The 22,621-nt window shown below is 38.0% G+C and overlaps 1 protein-coding gene across 1 annotated transcript in view; it reads right to left on the bottom strand.

Annotated features, from left to right (window-relative positions):
• The window catches only part of CCDC88A (coiled-coil domain containing 88A), a 93,866-nt gene that overhangs the window by 55,683 nt on the left and 15,562 nt on the right, over positions 1-22,621 (bottom strand). Inside the window, exons 5-9 of the mRNA XM_058164806.1 lie at positions 20,998-21,056; positions 19,868-19,951; positions 15,737-15,877; positions 15,437-15,606; positions 689-770 (exon numbers count right to left, since the gene is read on the bottom strand). Coding sequence (XP_058020789.1) covers positions 689-770; positions 15,437-15,606; positions 15,737-15,877; positions 19,868-19,951; positions 20,998-21,056 — 536 coding nt within the window. The remainder of the gene's footprint in view (positions 1-688; positions 771-15,436; positions 15,607-15,736; positions 15,878-19,867; positions 19,952-20,997; positions 21,057-22,621) is intronic.

Below are 22,621 nucleotides of genomic sequence, written 5' to 3'. Positions count from 1 at the left end.
ATTCCATAGAAACTCTGTACCTAGGAACCTTAATTCCCACAGCCTCTCTATAAAGGAGATGGGTGATTCTTAAATATGACAAATAAATAAATAAAAATTCACACATGATGAAAAATATTGGTAATTATTAAATATAAACTACCTATAGTTTATGTTTTCCTTAATGTATTATTCATTTAGCTATATTATCTGCTCCTTGAATTGGGCAATTCAAATATCTAGTAAATTAAAATGTTTTCTTTTAGAGTTCAAGTATTTTTATTCTTAAAATATTATATTCGTTCTGATAATGAGAAAAAATATAACATAGAAAATGATCTGCTTATAGAAAAAAAGAATGTGTATAGAACAACGTCAGGTCACTCTTTTCTAAATTCTTCCAAAGGAATAAATAAAAGCAGATAGAAGCTGCATTCAGCAGATGCCTCTTTTTCTGAACATAAATTGATTTGCTAAGTTTTAAATACAGTACACAAAATATTTCTAAAACAAAAACAAAATCAGAAAATAACAAATACACTGGTCAATACCAGTAATGTTATGATTTTAAGTTTAAGATCCTATGGCCATTATTTAGTTGAAATCTGCTTAATTAAGACCCACTGCTTGAAACATCATTAATAGAACTAATAAACACAAGCAAGTGCATTTCACTTCAACAAAACAGTCTAACCCATGATTCACAAACCTCTTGTTGAAGTCGCTTTAATTCAGTTTCATTCTGTTCAAATTCTTGCTTACAATCCAGCAACTGTTCAGTCTTTTCCTCACTAAAAACAAAACAGAAATATTTTATTTACAAATATAAAAAGCTTTATTTTACATTCCAGTTAATAATTAAAGGAAACTGCACCAGCAAGTCATATAAAATGATAAAAATAAAGCAGTGATCAAGAATGGATTGAAATGCCGCCTTCGACAGGACCTGTGTTTAACTCATAGAATCATCTATTGCAATGTCCTTCCTGTTAAAGACTACTTCAGCTTCAATTACAACAATACAAGAGCAAACAATAGATTTAAACTTAATGTTAACCGCTTCAATCTTGATTGCAGAAAATATGACTTCTGTAACAGAATTGTTAATGCTTGGAACACACTATCTGACTCAGTGGTCTCTTCTCAAAATCCCCAAAGCTTTAACCAAAAACTGTCTACTATTGACCTCATCCCATTCCTAAGAGGTCCGTAAGGGGCGGAAGGGGAAGACGTATCATGTTCAGGGGGTGCGCACTCGCTGTTTAAAAGCGATTGCACGCTCCGGCCCCTCAGACTTTTCCCGTTCCCCGAGTGGCCAGTCTCCTCAGGGCTTGGACCTTCGGCTGATGTTATGTAATGCCAGATCCGTAGCAAATAAAGCCCCCCGATTCATGATCTTATACAGGGGGGGGCTGCGGACCTTATGGGCATCTTGGAGACTTGGTTGGGCACTGAAGGAGGGATGCCTCTGGTGGAGATGTGCCCACCGGGTTTCCGGGCATTTCATCAGCCGAGGGCCCAAGGTAGGGGTGGAGGGGTGGCGGTCATTATTAGGGAGAGTCTAGAGCCGATGGAGGCCACTGTACCTCAGATAGCCGGTTGTGAATCCCTTTACGTGAAGTGGGGACGTAGGGTACAGGTGGGCTTGTTGATCACATACCTGGCTCCTTGCTGCGTGACAACAGCCCTGCCTGAGTTGCTGGAGATGATAGCCGGGTTAGTGGTTGATACCCCTAGGCTTATGGTCGTGGGGGACTTCAACCTGCCATCAGCCGGTATGTCGTCAACGGCGGCTTGGGAGTTCATGGCCTCCATGACGGCCATGGACCTGACCCAATTAGTTGACGGCCTCACCCACGTTGGGGGAAACACACTGGATCTGATTTTTGTCTCTGGACAGTGGTTGAGTGATCTGGAAATACGAGAATTAGCTAATGAACCTTTGTCATGGTCAGATCACTCTCTCCTTCGTCTGGACTTTCGGACCGCTGCTCAACACCGCAGGGAGACGGGACCAATGCGTTGGTTCCGTCCCAGGCGACTGATGGACCCGGAGAGGTTCCTGATGGAGCTTGGGCCGTTTCCTGGCGATCTGGCCCACGGCTCGGCCGAGGGGCTTGTTGCGGCCTGGGAACAGGCCGCGACAGGAGCCTTGGATCGTGTCGTGCCTTTGCGGCCTCTGACCTGGCGTAGGTCTCAACCAGCTCCTTGGTTCTCCGAGAAGCTGAGGGAGATGAAGCGCCGGAGAAGACGCCTAGAGAGCGCTTGGAGGTCCAGCTGTTCCGAAGCTGACCGTACACTAGTTAGGTCTTTCACCCAGACCTATCTAGTGGCATTGAGGGAGGCCAAGCGGACCTATGTTTCTACCCTCATTGCGTCAGCAGAGAACCGCCCAGCCTCCCTGTTTAGGGTAACTCGCTCCCTCCTACACCAGGGTGGGGGCGATGATCCCTTACAGGGTTGTGCTGAGGATTTCAGCAGGTATCTGTTTGACAAAATCGCTCAGCTTCGGGATGGTCTGGACCAAAATTGGGTAGTTTCGGGCGAGGTGACTGAGGCTAGTCTTGTTGAGACCATCTGGGAGGAGTTTGATCCTGTGGCTCCTGAGGACATGGACAGGTTGCTGGGATGGCTGAATGCCACCACATGTTTATTGGACCCGTGTCCCTCCTGGTTGGTGCTGGCCACCCGGGACGTGACACGAGGCTGGCTCCAGGGAATTGTCAACGCTTCCTTGGGGGAGGGTGTTGTTCCCACCGCCTTGAAAGAAGCGGTGGTGAGGCCCCTGCTCAAGAAGCCTTCCCTGGACCCGGCTGTTTTAGGTAACTATCGTCCAGTTTCCAACCTTCGCTTTGTGGCGAAGGTTGTTGAGAGTGTGGTGGCACATCAGTTACCCCAGTACCTGGATGAATCTGTCTATCTAGACCCGTTCCAGTCCGGTTTCCGACCCGGGTACAGCACGGAGACAGCTTTGGTCGCGTTGGTGGATGACCTCTGGAGGGCCCGGGATAGGGGTTATTCCTCTGCCCTGGTTCTCCTAGATCTCTCAGCGGCTTTCGATACCATCGACCATGGTATCCTGCTGCGACGGTTGGGGAGTTTAGGAGTGGGAGGCACCGTGTTTCGGTGGTTCTCGTCCTATCTCTCCGACCGATCGCAGACGGTGTTGGCAGGGGGGCAGAGATCGACCTCGAGGCACCTCCTTTGTGGGGTGCCACAGGGGTCGGTTCTCTCGCCTCTCCTGTTCAACATCTATATGAAGCCACTGGGCGAGGTCATCAGTGGTTTTGGGGTGAGTTATCAACTATACGCGGATGACATCTAGCTGTACATTTCCACCCCTGACCACCCCAATGAAGCTGTCGAAGTGTTGTCTCGGTGTTTGGAGGCCGTGCGGGTCTGGATGGGGAGAAACAGGCTCAAGCTCAACCCCTCCAAAACTGAGTAGCTGTGGATGCCGGCATCCCGGTACAGCCAGCTGCAACCGCGGCTGACTGTTGGAGGCGAATTATTGGCCCCAATGGAGAGGGTGCGCAATCTGGGTGTTCTCCTGGATGAACGGTTGTCCTTTGAAGATCATTTGGCGACCGTCTCCAGGAGAGCCTTTTACCAGGTCCGCCTGGTCCGCCAGTTGCGCCCCTTTCTAGACCAGGATGCCTTATGCACAGTCACTCACGCCCTCGTCACTTCTCGCCTGGACTACTGCAATGCTCTCTACATGGGGCTCCCCTTGAGGAGCACCCGGAGGCTTGGTTGGTGCAGAATGCAGCTGCGCGGGTGATAGAGGGAGCCACTCGTGACTCCCATATAACACCAATCCTGTGCAGGCTGCACTGGCTACCTGTGGTCTTCCGGGTGCACTTCAAGGTGTTGGTTATCACCTTTAAAGCGCTCCACGGCATAGGACCGGGATATCTTCGGGACCGCCTTCTGCTACCACATGCCTCCCACCGACCGGTACGCTCCCATAGAGAGGGTCTCCTCAGGGTGCCGTCAGCCAAACAGTGTCGGCTGGCGACCCCCAGGGGGAGAGCCTTCTCTGTGGGGGCACCTACGCTCTGAACGAGCTTTCCCCAGGACTTCGACAACTTCCTGACCTCCGGACTTTTCGCCGCGAGCTGAAGACGTACCTATTCTTCCGAGCAGGACTGGCTTGATAGGGGTTTTTAATTTGTTTTAAAAGGGGTTTATTTTATATTTTATATTATGTATTTTATATTTAAATTTAGGCCTTATCGAATAAGTTTTTTAAATAGTTTTTATTGTAATATACTGTATTGTTTTTACTTGGCTGTTCACCGCCCTGAGTCCTTCGGGAGAAGGGCGGTATAAAAATTAAATTATTATTATTATTATTATTATTATTATTATTATTATTATTATTATTATTATTATTATTATTATTATTATTATTATTATTACATAAGAGCACAAACGTGCCTTCCGTTCCTGTCCTATTGTTTTCTTTCATTATATCCAATCAATATAGTTATTACATACTTATGCTTATATATATATGCTTATATATTATATAGTTACTTTCATGCTTATGCTTATATATACTGTTGTGACAAAATAAATAAATAAAATAAATAAATAAATAAATAATTTCCTTCCCTCTAGTGATTTTTCCTCTCTTGATTTCCTCCCGTTACATCAAAGTACTTCAAATCTGAAAAAGAGCTTGAGAGCAAATGCACAAGACAAAGAAAGCATATAAATTCTGAATTCTCTAAATCTCTGTTCCTAATTATTGCTTTCTCCCGAAGCTGCCTTTTTAAAAATTTTCTTACTTATTTTAAATAATATTGAAACTTGTGTACTTGCTCATTAACAACAGTTGAATTCCTAATTAATACCACAGCTTGAGAAGATTTATATAGATTATTCCCATACTTCATTATTCTCTAACAATAGCTCCTCAGTCTATCCTCCCTGCAGATGTACAGCTCAAATTAATCAATTTTCTTCTTTGGAAAAACCAGTTATATAGAACGTCATTATAGATTCTGGCTTTGATTAATTTGAGTAATAGATAAGTATTTTTTGAGTCCTTCAAAAGCAATATTTTCTCCACATTATCCCTCCCCTTCCAATTATACAGTAATAGTTAATATTAGCTTACAAATCTTGTGGCAATTTAGTATTATTGTTGGATCCAGTTTCACATTTACTCCTGTATTTAATAAAAGTTAGATTAAATATTCAACAAGGAGTGTGCAAAATTAATTAATATGGGAATTGACTGCTCTGGAGAACTCTGGGACGTTTCATTTCACTCTAGTCCAGTGACTCCCAACCTTCTGGGCACCAGGGATTGGTTCTGTGCAGAGAGGTTTTTCCGTGGACCGGAGGGCACATACTTTTGTGTGCTGCCTGCATCCCACAGATGGGGCTTTGCTTGTTTGTGTGATCCTGTTTCTGGCATGCCATAGTCCAGTGATGGTCCACGAACTGGAGGTTGGGCATCCCTGCTCTAGTCTAGACTATCCTGCACTTCCTCCTATTCTATCCTCTGTCTGGGATTTGACAGTTTCCAGAAAAGCAAGACTTGGAAATAGTTTGATAATGGACAACTTTTGCATATTCCTAATTCTACAATTCAGTATCAGGTTACATATTCTAAAATGATTATGGCATACAAAATTTAAAATAATATATACATAGTTTCAGTTTTGAAACATTAATATCAAAATAGAAAATAATAATAATAATAATAATAATAATAATAATAATAATAATAATAATAATAATAATAATAATAATAATATTTTAATTTGTATACCGCCCTTCTCCTGAAGGACTCAGGGCAGTTAACAGCCAAAATATTTTATAATAGCCATTCTTTATTATCATTGTTTGATATCAGTGACGCAGTAGAAGAATTTGCAATTGTAAATTAGATACAACAGAGGCCCCTAGTAGTACCTTGAAAAAAGCTGCTCATGCAATGGATTTTCCTCAACCCCCTCTCTTCTAAAGCTTTCCATTTTCCCTCAGAAAGCCTGAAGTGAATCAGCAAAGTTCTGACATGGGGGATGGGGGAAATGAAATATATAAACATATAAAGTTTATGCAAACTTCTTGGGCCTTTTATTTAAGGCTCCTTAAAAGAAATTTGAGAAAGAGTGATTGGGAACAGTTGTGGAGGGTTCAGAAAGCCTCTTTGTATTTTGTTATGATAAGGAGAAAGAGAAGTTGAAATAGAACAGACCATCACTGAGGAAGAGATCATATGGGCAATGAGCCAACTGCCAAATCACAAGACTCCTATTGTTGACACCATCCCTGTATCATTCACAGTCATTAGACACCTGTGCCATAAAATTTGAGAAATCAACACATGTCACAGGATTGGAAATCCTCAGTGTTTATTCTACTGCTGAAAAGGGGTGACTCTAAAGATTGTTCCAATTATTGTATAATTGCTCTCATCCCTCACATCATCAGGTAAAAAGAAGGGAGGAGGCTTATGCTTATATATCAACAAGGTCTCAGGATATAACTATAATATATAAATTCTGTGATGAAAACCTAGAGTCTTAACTTATCAACTCTTTACTGTCCATGCGAGTTCTCCTCATTTCTACTAATTGCTGTTTATGTCCCCCCACAAGCCTGTGTAAACAAGGCACTATGAACTCTATCTGACCAGATTATGGAAGCTGAAACCAAATACCCCGATTCACTGGCCATTATTATGGGAGATCTAAACAAAGCAAACTTAAGGAAAGAGCTACCAAAATACTTTCAGCATGTCAATTGTCCCAGTAGAGGCAAGAATTCTTTAGACCGGGGGTATCCAAACTTAGCCCCTTGAAGAGTGGTGGACTTCAACTTGCAGAATTCCCCAGCCAGCTGCCAACTCTTCAAGGGGCCAAGTTTGGACATCCTTGCTTTAGACCGTTGCTTCACAACACTAAAAGATGCTTATAGGTCCTCACCACGAGCAGCTGTGGGACACTCTGATCATTGCATGATTCACCTTGGACCTGCTTAAGGCAAAGACTTAAAACCACAAAACCAACAATTAAATCAGTGAAGACCTGGTCTGAGGAGGCAAAGTTAAAGCTACAGGCCTGCCTTGACTGAACTGATTGGAATGTTTTCAAAAGTACCTCTGCAGACTTAGATGAACTCACAGATACTGTAACATCATATGTCAGCTTCTATGAAGACCTATGTGTACTGACCAGGAACTTGCGAATATACAGTAACAACAAACCTTGGTTCACAGCTAAATTTCAGTAGCTACATCGTTCCAAAGAGGAAGCCTATAGAAAAGGCAATAAAATGCTGTACAATCAGGCCAGAAATGTATTAACAAGAGAGATCAGAGCAGCAAAAAGAAGCTACTCTGAAAAGCTAAAGAATCAGTTTTCAGCAAATGAACCAGAAAACATGTGGAAAATTCTTAAAAATATCACCGGTTATAGCAAACCTCCTTCCCAGGCTGAAGGAAATCAACAACTGGCAGATGACCTGAATGTGTTTTACTGCAGGTTCAAAAGGAAACTACAGCACCTATCTCCACAACCCCCATCTCAGATACAGTAACAACAGCCAAGCCTCCTACAACTGACCCCATCCCATTGGGTTCACAGCCCCTAGTGATCACAGAAAAGGAAGTGCAAGACCAATTACGCAGACAAAAGCCAGGAAAAGCTCCAGGCCAGACAAGATAACTCCTTCTTGCTTAAAAGTTTGTGCTGACCAATTGGCCCCCATCTTCACCCATATCTTCAGTAAATCGCTAGAGATGTGCTATGTTTCTTCTTGCTTCAAACACTCTACTATCATCCCAGTGCCGAAGAGGCCCACCATCAAAGAACTGAATGACTACAGACCAGTTGCTCTAACATCTGTAGTTATGAAAACCTTTGAAAGGCTAGTACTGTCCCACTTGAAAACCATCATGGATCCGCTGTTAGACCCCCTGCAATTTGTATATTGAGCAAATAGATCAACAGATGATGCTGTTAATATGGTTCTGCACTACATCCTACAACATCTTGAATCTCCAAAGACTACGCAAGGGTCCTCTTTGTAGACTTTAGTTCAGCATTCAATACCATCATTCCAGACATTCTTCTAAATAAGCTAAATCAGCTATCAGGACCTCAACACGCTTGTAAATTGATCATAAGCTTCCTAACAGACAGCAGGTGAACTTAAGCAGGTGAAGCTAAGCAGAATCATTAGCACAGGGGCCCCACAAGGCTGTGTGCTCTCCCCACTTCTCTTCTCTCTATATACCAATGACTGCATCTCAAACTATCCATCTGTTAAACTACTGAAGTTCGCAGATGACACAACAGTGATTGGTTTCATTCGAGAATCTGCATACAGATGGGAGGTTGAACAACTAGCCTCCTGGTGCGACCGGAACAATCTGGAACTGAACACACTCAAAACCGTAGAAATGGTAGTGGATTTTAGGAGAAACCCTCCCATACTACCATCTCTTACAATACTAGATAACTCGGTATCAACAGTAGAGACCTTCACATTTCTAGGTTCTACCATATCTCAGACCTAAAATGGACACCCAACATCAAAAACGTCATCAAAACAGCACAATAGAGAATGTTCTTTCTACACCAACTCAGAAAGCTCAAACTGCCCAAGGAGCTGCTGATACAGTTCTACAGAGGAATTATTGAGTCTGTCATCTGCACCTCTATAACTGTCTGGTTTGGTTCTGCAACTCAACAAGACAGACACAGACTTTAGAGAATAATTAGAACTGCAGAAAAAACAATTGCTACCAACCTGCTTTCCATTGAGGACCTGTATACTGCACGAGTCAAAAAGAGGGCTGCGAAAATATTTACAGACCCCTCACATCCTGGAAATAAACTATTTCAGCTCCTACCCTGAAAACGACGCTATAGAGCACTGCACACCAGAACAACTAGACACAAGAACAGTTTCTTCTCGAACACCATCACTCTGCTAAACAAATAATTCCCTCAACACTATCAAACTAGTTACTAAGTCTGCATTACTATTAATCTTCTCATCATTCCTACCACCCATCTCCTTCCACTTATGACTGTATGTAACCTTGTTGCTGGTATCCTTAAGATTTATATTGACTGTTTCCCTATTACTATCATTAAGTGTTGTACCTTATGATTCTTGACGAATGTATCTTTTCTTTTATGTACACTGAGAGCATATGCACTAAGACAAATTCCTTATGTGTCAAATCATACTTAGCCAATAAAGAATTCTGTTCTGTTCTGTTCTGTTCTACTCTACACTTCTCTACTCTACTCGGATATGTATTTGTGTTATTTTTCTATAACAGAAATCTACAGTACAATCTTCAGGTTAAGGAAAACTCATTTTTCCCAAGATAATATTATTTTATCACTCAGATTTTTCTTTCTGAGAAGCTTAAACTGGGCAGTGGGATTATTCTTTACTGTCATGCTCAAAGGAATCAGATTATTAAAATTGAGTTCCAATAGGTTAATATATGTTTGCTTTTCATCAAGTTAACTGAAATATTTTCATAAGAGCAAACATGTTTATCTGCAAGACATCCTATTTAAATCAGAAATTATAGAAATGTTCAGTCAAAAATGTTTCTTTCATTTTCAAATTACAGAAATGCAAGTTCCAAACATAAAAATATTCAACCATTTTATATGTATACTATTGCACAGCATGTATTTTATACATAATATCAAAGCTGGAGTTAATGAACTTTTCAATGTAGGGCCTGTTTTAAATAATGACAGTTCTTATGTCAAACCACAGCTTCTCATAAATATTTACTCAACCACCATGCTTTGTATCCAATTTAAGTGCAATGTTATTTAAAATATACAGAATGGGAATTACTTTCGCATACCAGCACATTGAACGGCACTGACAATCATTAAAAGATATTAGCATTTTATAGGCAAAAATGTTATTTGTAAATAAGCAAACATATTGGTAAAATGTAAAAATATTCTCAGAAATATATACACTTCCAATGAGCTATTCAGTTAAGTGTAATGGGATTGTTTTTAATTATACATTCTACACCAATGTTCACTATTTAGGCTATTATATGTCAGTCAAATTAATAACAGCAATTTGCATTAACTTCCCTAGTGCAGCTGTTTATAGAATATCTTGCCTAGGCTCATTTTAACAGACACCCAATATCTGAGTCATCAAAAATGGTATCTCTTTTTTGTATTTTTGTATTCATCATGACTAATTTTTTTTAAAAATATATTCTGTTCAAATAAAAAAGTAATTAAATAGACATAATAATATACTTTGCCCATTTTAGATGATCCAGTTAAAACTCTCTTGTAATAGACTGTTGGTCTTTGTCTGTATGTGTGTGTAGGAGGGTAAGGGATGGAGGCGCTGGCTCTACATATAAATGTTCCCATTTCATGCTCCTCTCTTTTCTCAAAACAATATTTGAAGCCCAGCCTACTATACTACAGTTCAGTACAATTCTAATAATGAAACATGTCATATCATATCCACAGTGAAATAATAAAATGTACCTAAGAGCTTTGCAATTTCAAGGGGTCTAGAAATTTTTCTCAGCATCAAATTTTGACAGGAAATTACAACGGAAAAACCTTATTACCATAAATTACTATGCCATTCTGTGTCCAGAACAAATACAGAAAATTTGACCTTAGTATCAGAGGACAAGCATACGTTAAGGCTCTTCACCCTGCTGTATTATTCATCCAGCAAGCACCATAATGGCTTAATTGGCCATAACTTTGCAGCATTTATCTAATGCTTAAAGCATTTCATATGCACAATTGCAGCTAAGGATTAGAAACAGGCCCTTCAGGCAGAGAACAGGTGGCAATCTTAAACTCATTTCATTGCTAGACTGAATTTAACTATGATTCTGAAACTTGTATGTTAAACTCCTATTTCACATCACTGTGTAATTAATTTGCCACAGATTTAGAAACCTCAATATACATTGCATTATCAAACCAAAGTTAGGACACAACTTTGATAATCATGAAACTTATCGTCTTGGATTATATTAAAAAAGTTATTGTACAAACAAGTATGTGTGTGAATTGCAGACTCTTCAGGAATTTTACTGATATGGACATTAACACCATTTATAATCACTGAGTAACCTTAGGCTCTGGTACAAAGGTACACTCTCCCACTGTTAATGGCAAACATGTCTGTAGCACATAGAACTCATGGGAAAAGAAAGCTGGAACCTACATAATTGTAGCACAGCTGTGGCTCAACACAGGTTAAAATTGATCGAAAGCATAAATATGTTCTTATCAAGTTATATATTATATATCTATTTTTTTCCAAAATTATTTTTTTAAAAAAAAGTTCTGTGTTTTGATAGTATACAAATATATTGTTAGATGTATACAAAGCCATTGAACGGCAAGGTGGCCTAGAGATAAAGAAGCTTGTCTCCCACTCGGAAGGGTTGAGAGTTCAATCCTAGGCAGGGACAGATGTTTCTCTACCAGGACGCAAAGAGAAAATATCTCCACATAATGTTAAGAAGGGCACCTGGCCAGTAAATGCCCAGCTCCATTCAGTCACTCTAACACCACCCTGATAAAACGGATTACAGGGTCGTAAAAAGAAAAAAATCTGTAGAGTCATGCAGAAAACTGAGTAGGTATCCCTAATAAGGGCTGCAACATTTCCCACTAGCTGGCATGTATTTGTAAATAATTCCATCAGCAAAACACAATACTATTTTAACTAAACATGTGATATTAAACAGTTGTCTCATTTTACTTATAAAGTTTAGCTTTCTGAAATATTCTAAATCTGAGTTTACTGATGAGAATTTACATAGTTTTTTTGCCTATACCCACACCAGGAGTATCACTTAATAAGCAGACAAACAAAAAGCACTGAATGTGCATAGATGTTCAGTTATAGGTAGAAGAAGAACAGGGAAATTACAGCTATTTTTACTTTACATTTATAATACAAATGCTTTTAAAATCTGTTCCTTCAGATTTACTTCTAAACTATTTTAACCTTTTGAGATTAAATGCATGTTTATACAGCAGGATTACAGCAGTAATCCATAAGAAATCCAAAATTTCTAAAAAGGAATGTGCACATATGTATTTTACAACAAACATACAGATACTTGGGTGGTAGGCCTCTTCTTGCTTATAGGCATTTGCTTAATCTAAAACAGTTACTAACTAGCAAGAGAGCCCACACAAAGTGCATTAATTCAATTACATGTTCTGTTTTTAACCATTTATGTACAATTTAGAATTGTCCACTTCTTTTTCCATATCAAATCTGACTATCTTGGCGTCCAATATGCTAATTTTCAAGTCAACATTCCAAACTGCACCATATATTTATTGTTCATTGCAAATCATCTGGGATATCAGCAAATAGTACAGCATCAACTGCATATAAAAGTATACACATATTCATATTCCCAGCCACCACACCTCTAACGTAGGCATATCAAAAGAGACATCACAAATCCTTATTGTCATATGTATTTTTATCAGAAGACACCGACTGCAATTTTTTTTTATTAAATCAAAAATTGATTTTATTAATGTTGTTATGGCTTTTCTAAATATCATTAGAGCTAAGTTCTATCTCCTCTATCTATTTCCATTATTTTTTTCTTATTTCTACATTTATACTTTATTCTACATAGTTGTTCTCTTAATCCCAGCCTTTATTTTTGTAAGTTATTTCTGTTCTCATTAGCTATTATTATCTACATTTTATATTCTTTATTTGCAAATTATCTCAATAAAAATAATATATCTTCTACCTTCTTTCTTTTTCTTTTATGTACACTGAGAGCATATGCACCAAGACAAATTCCTTGTGTGTCCAATCACACTTGGCCAATAAAATTCTATTCTATTCTATTCTATTCTATTCTATTCTATTCTATTCTATTCTATTCTATTCTATTCTATTCTATTTAGCACAGAAGACATGTTTTAAAAAATCATAGAATTATTTCATAAGCAAACAACATCCATATTTTAACATTTCTCTAGTCACACCTTCTTCAACATAATAGTATTTCTATTATTTAACACAGGGGTAGTCAACCTTTTTATACCTACCGCCCACTTTCGTATCTCTGTTAGTAGTAAAATTTTCTAACCGCCCACCAGTTCCAGACTAATGTGCCGTGTATTGTTATCTGCACATGCCTCTCACACATCGTGGATTGGGTTTGGGGGGGGGGCACGCTGGTGCTTTTCCTTTTCTTGGAGAGGAATTGTTTAATTCCACTCCTTAACATAAAACTATCTTTTTGATACAAATATTAAAATAATCCTTCCGGCATTATCTTCTTTCAGCCTCATTCCATATCATTTCATCACTTTTATTCTTAATTTTATTCATTCCATAGAATACTTACATTTTAAGTCTTTTTTAATATGTTCAGCTACAGTGCTTCCAATTATAATTAACAGGTATATTGAAAAATTATACATGAGTAAGATCATGAACGAATTGTTTACAAAACATGCATTTAAGACTACTTCAGTTTGATAACGTTTAATAATAATCCCCCCGTGTTTTTATTTTAAAAAAAGTTCCTAAGGCAATGAATGTACTCCTGTCAACGACAATTTATAGATAGTCCACAACTTATGTCCATCCTTAACATCTGTTCAAAGCTATGATTATTACATGTCTTAAGTTACACCACCACCACAATCATGTGATTTCATCTTGGCATTTGGCAACCGACTAGCTGCAATGACCTATGGTCAATGTGATCGCATTTTGCAACTTTTTTGCCATTTTCCAACAAAAAAACACCCACTGGATAAACTGAATTCTGACTTACAACTACAGACCATTGTAAAAGCAGTGGTAAAATCAAGCTGGAGTTATGACTGCAATGGTTTACTCTAGACTCAATTATGGTTGTAAATAGAGGACTACCTGTACCCAGTTCCTAATATCTTAAATCTTATTTCAGGCTGAATTTTATATCATAACTATTACAAAAATAGAAGGTGTGAAAAGCCAAACATACTAATTCTGTTTCTAAAGGAAAAAATTCATTTGCTGCAGGTTGACGGTTTTGTTAAGACCTTAAAAATATTTAGCTATTACAAAATAAAGGCAGTGTAAAACTCTAATAATAAATTAATAAATGATTCCTGCCAATCCAAGCTGGAGAAAACATACTTGCAAGGTCCAAGGAACAAATGCTTCCTTGCAGGAGGGCAATTGCCCTTGGAGAGTCCTGGTGTTTACCAGTTCTAATAATTATTCTTTATTATGTACTTACAGCTCTTGTCTAAGCCTTCTAATCTTTGCTTTGGCATCTGCTAATTCCACTGATAAGTGTTGTCTGCTTTCAGTGCATTTCATTCCTGGAGATCCACAAGGTGATTGTGCTGCTGATGCATGAGGTAGAAAATGAAGAGAGTCTCGTTCTTCGGAAAGCTCTATGATAGTCTATGACATAAAAAAAAATCAGTTAAGTAAAACCCTTCAGATTTTCCAAATTGTTACTTCGCTATTTTATTTCTTCATTTCATTGCTAATTAACAAAATCCTAAATAATAAAATGTAAAAAATGCTATTAATACCTCAGAATGCTCATCTCGCTCATCTATAAGTCGTTTTAAATGCAATGCCATGTTTTTAAGGAGAGGTTCAATATAATCTTGTGCCAGAGCACTGTCATCCATCCACTGGAGATCAAACACATTTTCCTGATTATGGGTTACCTACAAAGAATAAATAACACTGATGTAAAACTATTATATTTAAATAATTAGATTGCTAAATTTGAACTAATTAAATATAACTAAATGTAAAAAAAAGATTGGAGTTCAAGCTTGTTTTAATGAATAAATTATGTGCATTTTAATCTATTTTTAAAAATATTCTGCAATTCACCTTTGAAGGTTATCATTTCTCTTAACTTTCTAAAATTGTATTTTTTGCTAATTTCTAATTAGAAATTAACTCTCATCTATTAATGATTTCTCTAACTTCTCTTCCAACTCAGCTTGCCAGGAAAAAAGAACCTATGCATTTGAAGTCATATCTTAATCCTGTAGACAGGATTAATTAATGAGCACTGGATAATTATTTTTAATAATCAATGTTTTCAATTATTATAGAGTGCTCTATTTCTGTTTGGAATATGCTGAATTTTATATCATAACTATTACAAAAGTAGAAGGTGTGAAAAGCCAAACATACTAATTCTGTTTCTAAAGGAAAAAATTCATTTGCTGCAGGTTGACGGTTTTGTTAAGACCTTAAAAATATTTAGCTATTACAAAATAAAGGCAGTGTAAAACTCTAATAATAAATTAATAAATGATTCCTGCCAATCCAAGCTGGAAAACATACTTGCAAGGTCCAAGGAACAAATGCTTCCTTGCAGGAGGGCAATTGCCCTTGGAGAGTCCTGGTGTTTACCAGTTCTAATAATTATTCTTTATTATGTACTTACAGCTCTTGTCTAAGCCTTCTAATCTTTGCTTTGGCATCTGCTAATTCCACTGATAAGTGTTGTCTGCTTTCAGTGCATTTCATTCCTGGAGATCCACAAGGTGATTGTGCTGCTGATGCATGAGGTAGAAAATGAAGAGAGTCTCGTTCTTCGGAAAGCTCTATGATAGTCTATGACATAAAAATCAGTTAAGTAAAACCCTTCAGATTTTCCAAATTGTTACTTCGCTATTTTATTTCTTCATTTCATTGCTAATTAACAAAATCCTAAATAATAAAATGTAAAAAATGCTATTAATACCTCAGAATGCTCATCTCGCTCATCTATAAGTCGTTTTAAATGCAATGCCATGTTTTTAAGGAGAGGTTCAATATAATCTTGTGCCAGAGCACTGTCATCCATCCACTGGAGATCAAACACATTTTCCTGATTATGGGTTACCTACAAAGAATAAATAACACTGATGTAAAACTATTATATTTAAATAATTAGATTGCTAAATTTGAACTAATTAAATATAACTAAATGTAAAAAAAAGATTGGAGTTCAAGCTTGTTTTAATGAATAAATTATGTGCATTTTAATCTATTTTTAAAAATATTCTGCAATTCACCTTTGAAGGTTATCATTTCTCTTAACTTTCTAAAATTGTATTTTTTGCTAATTTCTAATTAGAAATTAACTCTCATCTATTAATGATTTCTCTAACTTCTCTTCCAACTCAGCTTGCCAGGAAAAAAGAACCTATGCATTTGAAGTCATATCTTAATTCTGTAGACAGGATTAATTAATGAGCACTGGATAATTATTTTTAATAATCAATGTTTTCAATTATTATAGAGTGCTCTATTTCTGTTTGGAATATGCTGAATTTTTAATATACTACCTAAAATATATACATTTTTATTTTCAAATTTCCTTCAGAGAGCTCTGGTATGGTATGTTATCTTCTGGTATGTTATCTTCCTTACCTCTGTGCATAAAGAGAAAGGACATATCCCAGTAAGGGATAAAATTATTCTTGTTTAATCTAATGAACACACACCTACCATCAACTAGAGAAGTAATGAAGTGTTGTCTTTGTACTACGTTTTCTGATTTATTTATTTTATTTTATTTATTTTATTAAATTTTTATACCGCCCTTCTCCCGAAGGACTCGGGGCGGTGTACAGCCAGAATAAAATACAGGATATATACAATTAAAACGAATTAAAATATAACAATTACTAAATGGCTGAGAATTAAAATGAAGTTAAAATTTAAAATATTAATAAAACCCAATTTAAAATCAATCTATTTATGCCAGTCCCGCTTGAATAAATAAATATGTTTTTAGCTCACGACGGAAGGTCCGAAGATCAGGCACTTGACGTAGGCCAGGGGGGAGTTCATTCCAGAGCGTCGATGCTCCCACAGAGAAGGCCCTACTCCTGGGGGCCGCCAGCCGACATTGTTTGGCGGACGGCACCCTGAGGAGGCCCTCTCTGGGAGGCGTCTGGTCGGTGGGAGGCATAGGGTAACAGCAGGCGGTCTCATAAGTACCCGGGTCCTAAGCCATGGAGCGCTTTAAAGGTGGTAACCAAAATCTTGAAGCGCACCCGAAAGACTACAGGAAGCCAGTGCAGACTACGGAGCAGTGGTGTTACGTGGGAGCCACGAGCGGCTCCCATTACTACTCGCGCAGCTGCATTCTGGACTAACTGCAGCCTCCGGGTGCACCTCAAGGGCAGCCCCATGTAGAGAGCATTGCAATAATCCAGCCGAGACGTAACTAGAGCGTGAGTGACTGTGCATAAGGCATCCCGGTCAAGGAAGGGACGCAACTGGCGAACCAAGCGAACTTGGTAAAAGGCCCTCCTGGAGATGGCCGCCAGATGTTCATCAAAGGACAGCCGTCCATCCAGGAGGACGCCCAAGTTGCGAACCACCTCCTTTGGGGCCACTAACTCGCCCCCAACAGTCAGCTGTGGATGCAGCTGACTGTACCGGGGTGCCGGCATCCACGGCCACTCTGTCTTGGAGGGATTGAGCTTGAGTCTGTTTCTCCCCATCCAGACCCGTACAGCTTCCAGGCACCGGGACAGCACTTCGACAGCTTCGTTGGGGTGGTCCGGGGTGGAAAAGTACAGCTGAGTATCATCAGCGTACAGATGATAACTCACCCCGAAACCACTGATGACCTCACCCAGCGGCTTCATATAGATGTTGAACAGGGTAGGCGAGAGAATCGACCCCTGAGGTACCCCACAAGTGAGGCACCTCGAGGACGACCTCTGCCCCCCTGTCAACACCGTCTGCGGCCGGTCGGAGAGATAGGAGGAGAACCACCGATAAACCGTGCCTCCCACTCCCAATCCCTCCAACCGGCGCAGCAAGATACCATGGTCGATGGTATCAAAAGCCGCTGAGAGATCTAATAGGACCAGGGCAGAGGAACAACCCCTGTCCCTGGCCCTCCAGAGGTCATCCACCAACGCGACCAAAGCCGTCTCCGTGCTGTAACCGGGTCGGAAGCCGGACTGGAACGGGTCTAGATAGACAGCTTCCTCCAGGTGCCGGGGAAGCTGCCATGCAACCACACTCTCTACAACCTTCGCTAAAAAGCGAAGGTTGGAGACTGGACGGTAATTTCCCAAAATAGCTGGGTCCAGCTATTTTCATGATCTCCATGCAGCCTCAACTAGCACAAACACCATTAATCTATTTATTTATTTTAATCCCAGCTTTGTTTTTGTTTTGTTGTTAGTTGCGAAGTCGTTTCTGACCCATTGCGACCCTATGGACAATGTTCCTCCAGGCCTTCCTATTCTCTACCATCCTCTGGAGTTCATTTAAGCTCATGCCTATTGCTTCAGTTACTCCATCCAGCCACCTCGTTCTCTTGTTTTTTTTATAAATAGCTTAAAGTGGTGAACATACTTCAATCCTTCCTCTTCCTATTTTCCCCGTCACAACAGCCCTTTGAAGCTGGTTGGCGGAGAGAGAGAGAGGCTCAAAGTCACCCAGCCAGTTTTTATGCCTGAGGCTGGACTAGAACTCAGTCTCCTGGTTTCTAGCCTGGTGCCTTAACCACTAGATAAATTGGCTTTTTTTCTGGAGATTGTAAAGGATGTTGTCTAACCCTTTCAATCATTCTTCTTTTAATGTATTTTTAATTTATATAATGAATTATATAGGCTTATATTGATCTTAGCTAACTGAATTTCATAGAGGACCATCTTCATGGCCAGAAAAAGTAATTCTTAAATTGATGTGTTGCCTTACAGAATTGCTGTCCTATTGAATTCAATGGGATTTAGTTTTAATTATATAATTGCTTATTTTTGTGAAAATTGAATTACCATAGAAACTGAATTTTCATTAGTTTTGAATGAGATTTATAATGGCCAAGGCAGGTATGCTTTGTTTACATTTAACCCTTTTAAGAAATTGTTTCAATTAACATCCTTGTTCATAGAATTTTAAAATAAATAAAATATTGTTAATTCACCTCTTTCAATCTTCTCTTCAGGTGAAAACTTACCTAGCTTCTTTCATCTTTCCTCAGTTAAATGGACCACTATTAATTCTGTTGCTTAAGCCTCTAACCATCATTCTTTCTTGTTCCAGTTTAACAATACACAGACAAGATTATTCCTGGTGATACCTTCTTATCAAATGAGACTGAAGCAGTGCTACTCAATACCTCATTATAATTAACTCCAACTTCTCATATTTGATCTAACATATTTAATATTTCAAGGTACACACAAACCAAATAAACCTGGTGGGTTTCATACTAAGAATTCAAGTAATGTATAATTTTCAACATTTAATTTCCTAGAAAGAATCAATTTGGCTTTCTGAGAATAGGACATCCAGGTACAGTTTTATTGATATGTAATCTGTGATTTCCATAAATCAACTGCTGAAGTAACAGGATGACCTCCAAATCAACAGGATAATCCCATAAAAACATCAGTAAACAATCAGATCCAGGAGATGGATTGTTTTAATAATGCACCAATCATATGAGGCAGGAGCTCCAGAAGAAGGTATAACTATACTTTATTGAGATAGGCCAAAGTAACAAAATTTTGTAAGTCTGCCTATGTTTTCCCCTCTCTTCCATTTATACGTGTGAAAGTCAGAGGCAAGCCAGTTTGATCTCTTTCTAAAAGAAGTCACTGAGTTTAATGCATATTTCTATAGTTGTTGCCTTAACAACTTTTCAATCGCTTCTCCATGGCTTCATGTCTTTGGCTCCTTGCATAAGCTCATCAATCCTATGAAAGAAATGGCTGATCTTTTTTATTTAATAAGAAAGTGTCTATATAATTTTTTCAAATACAGTAAACATTCTGCAGAATAAATTATTATCAAGACATATGACTGCCTTTAAAATATTTTTAATAATTTAGGATTTTGTAATAATAAACAAGATATTTACCTCTTGTATATGGGCAGCAACAGCTGCTCTTACATCAAAATCTAAACTCTGTATTCTTTCAATGAATTCTTCTTTCTTCTGGCACTAAATATAAATTTTAATTAGTATTTACTTTATAGGTAGCTAAACAAAATACAATAACATCCTTCAGCTTTTTCTTACTAATGTAGTACACATGAAATACCTAATAAACACACATCAGCATAAAATGAATATTTACAGGAAGATTTGTGATTTATTTATCCCTGATCATGTATTGTACTTTTTCAACTCCTTTAAGTTTGACATATTGCCTTCCTACTCCCAATAAGCACCAGCCATCATAGCTCTCTGCTAGATTAAAACAGTGATCAATAGATCTATTTTAAAAGTATCTGCTGTACTGCAGTACAGTAGAAACTGTATAGTTATTTTCTCATTTTATTAAGCTTTGATTCCAAAAACCTCATTTCTACATCTTTTATTGAAGGATCTATCTTTAATTTACTTGAAGAACTTTATTTAGAACAGGGATGGGAAATGTGAGACGATTAAGGTGTTGCTAAATTATAACTTTCACATTCTCTGCTTACTGGCAATATTGGCTTGTTCTGCTGAATGATACATATTCTCTATCCCTGATTTAGTGGCTATAAACATCAATCCCTTCCTTATGAGGAAAACAATGCCATAGAAAGGCTAAACTATTTTTATTGAGATTGGCTATCAAAAATGCTTTAGCCCCTTTGCTCAGGCATGGTTGCAACATGACAAGACTACCTTCCTTATAATATACACTAACTCCCTAAAAACAGACCTTCGGAATAGCACTATCCATTGAAGCTCTAACAAGCACTTGTGTCTTTTTGCCTTGTTAACAGTATTATTGGAGTCTTACAACAACCTTTTCATGGATTAGGATATCCATTTCTTGTTTTTATTGTATAGAGTTCTTGGGTATTTCCCAATCTAGGGGATTTAAACATGTAATGTTATTTGGTGAGTTTCTGCACCATAAACATTCAAGAGAAAAAATAATCTTAGCAGAAAAAATGTTAGCAATGTTTAATTATATATAAGACTAGGAAGATAACATTGTAATTATCACTCAAATAAACATTATAAGTAGTTCAAAAAATTAGCAGACCTACCTGAACAGCACAACCAAGCAGAAGTAGGAGGAGTTTTTTTACTTCTTCAGTGCCTTGTTCTGAAAATATTTTTAAAAATATTTTAAAACAATATGCTGGTTTACATTTTCAGTAATATTGAACATATTCTGTTTTCCTTTCCCACACTATAATTTTTTGGGTTAGCAGTGGTTTGTGCCATATTAAGACGTATGCCTGCTATTGCAATTTGATGTAAGAGAAGTTGAAGGATAAGCTACTCCTTTCTCAATACTGAACAAAACAGAACTGTTTTCTATATAACTAAGGGATAGATATAACTTGTAACTATATAAATCTTTATTTAGTCTTAAGAAATTCATTTAACTCTATATCCACAGGCGATGGCAGAATACAGGTAGTCCTCAATTTATAGCCACAATAGAGCTCAAAATTTCTGTTGCTAAGTGATATAGTTAAGTAAATTTACCCCCTTTTTTGCCACAGTTAAGTGAAACACTGCAGTAATTAAGTTAGTAACATGATTGTTAAATGAATCTGGCTTCCCAACTGACTTTACTTGTCAGGTCACAAAAAGATGACCCCAGGACACTACAACTGTCATAAATATGAGTCAGTTGCCAAGTGTCTGAATTTGGATCACATGGCCCTGGGGATATTGCAACGATTTAAGTGTGAAAAACAGTCTTGAGTCACTTTTTTCAGTGGCATTGTAAACTTCGAATGGTCACTAAATGAACTGTGGTAAATTGAGGATTATCTGTATAAAATAAATATTCCAGTTTTCTATATTTACTATATTATATTTACTATTTAATTATATAGAGTAAATAATTAAAATATTATTTCTAGAGTTGCTCTGCACACTATTTTGTAATCCATGAATAGTTAATTCTTACCCAAATTCATTAAATACAAGAAAAGTTTTGTGAGGGACCTTTTTGAGGAACTTTATTCACTCAGCCACACTGAGAACAAAAGAACTATCTGACGGATTGATTTTGTCCCATGTGAGATGGAGTCTCTCTGCCAAGCAGTGCTTTTCCTCTCAAGGCGGCTATTAGTATGAAAGTCCCTCCAAAAATTAAAGCAGGATTTCCTTCTTGGATTTCACGATAGCTCTTTTTCAGCCAGCTCCCAAGAAACAGAGGAAGTCTTTTCAGCAGGTGGCAGCAGCTTGAGATATTCCCTGCTTCTACATTGACTTTCTAGGGAAGTCACTTGGGAGGAGTGCACATGGCAATCATATGTTTACGAGGCACTTAGCAACCTGTGTTAAGTATGAACGGGTTGCCCAGATCGCAATTCCTTGACCATGGGAGCACTGCAACAGCCCTAAGTTTGGCCATGGGTCATAAATCCTTTTGTTCAGCACCATCATAATTTTTAATAGTTGCTGAACAAATGATTGTTAAGCGAGAACTACCTGCACAAATATACAATGCATGTACAGTTAGAAAACATATACAACATTATTAATAAATATCTGTGATTGCCAGATTCAGGATAGGCACAGAAATAATTCTTGACTAAGTATTTAATTCCATATTCAAAAACCTGTTTACATCTAATAAAATCACAGATATAACATTATAAATTTACTAGAAAAAATAATAAAACACAGCTTCTCCAAAGCAGGGCAATA

The sequence above is a fragment of the Ahaetulla prasina genome, chromosome 1, assembly GCF_028640845.1.
Source record: "Ahaetulla prasina isolate Xishuangbanna chromosome 1, ASM2864084v1, whole genome shotgun sequence".
Lineage (NCBI taxonomy): Eukaryota > Metazoa > Chordata > Lepidosauria > Squamata > Colubridae > Ahaetulla > Ahaetulla prasina.
The sequence above is the reverse complement of the archived record's forward strand: the minus strand, read 5'-3'. Positions and strand labels throughout refer to the sequence as shown.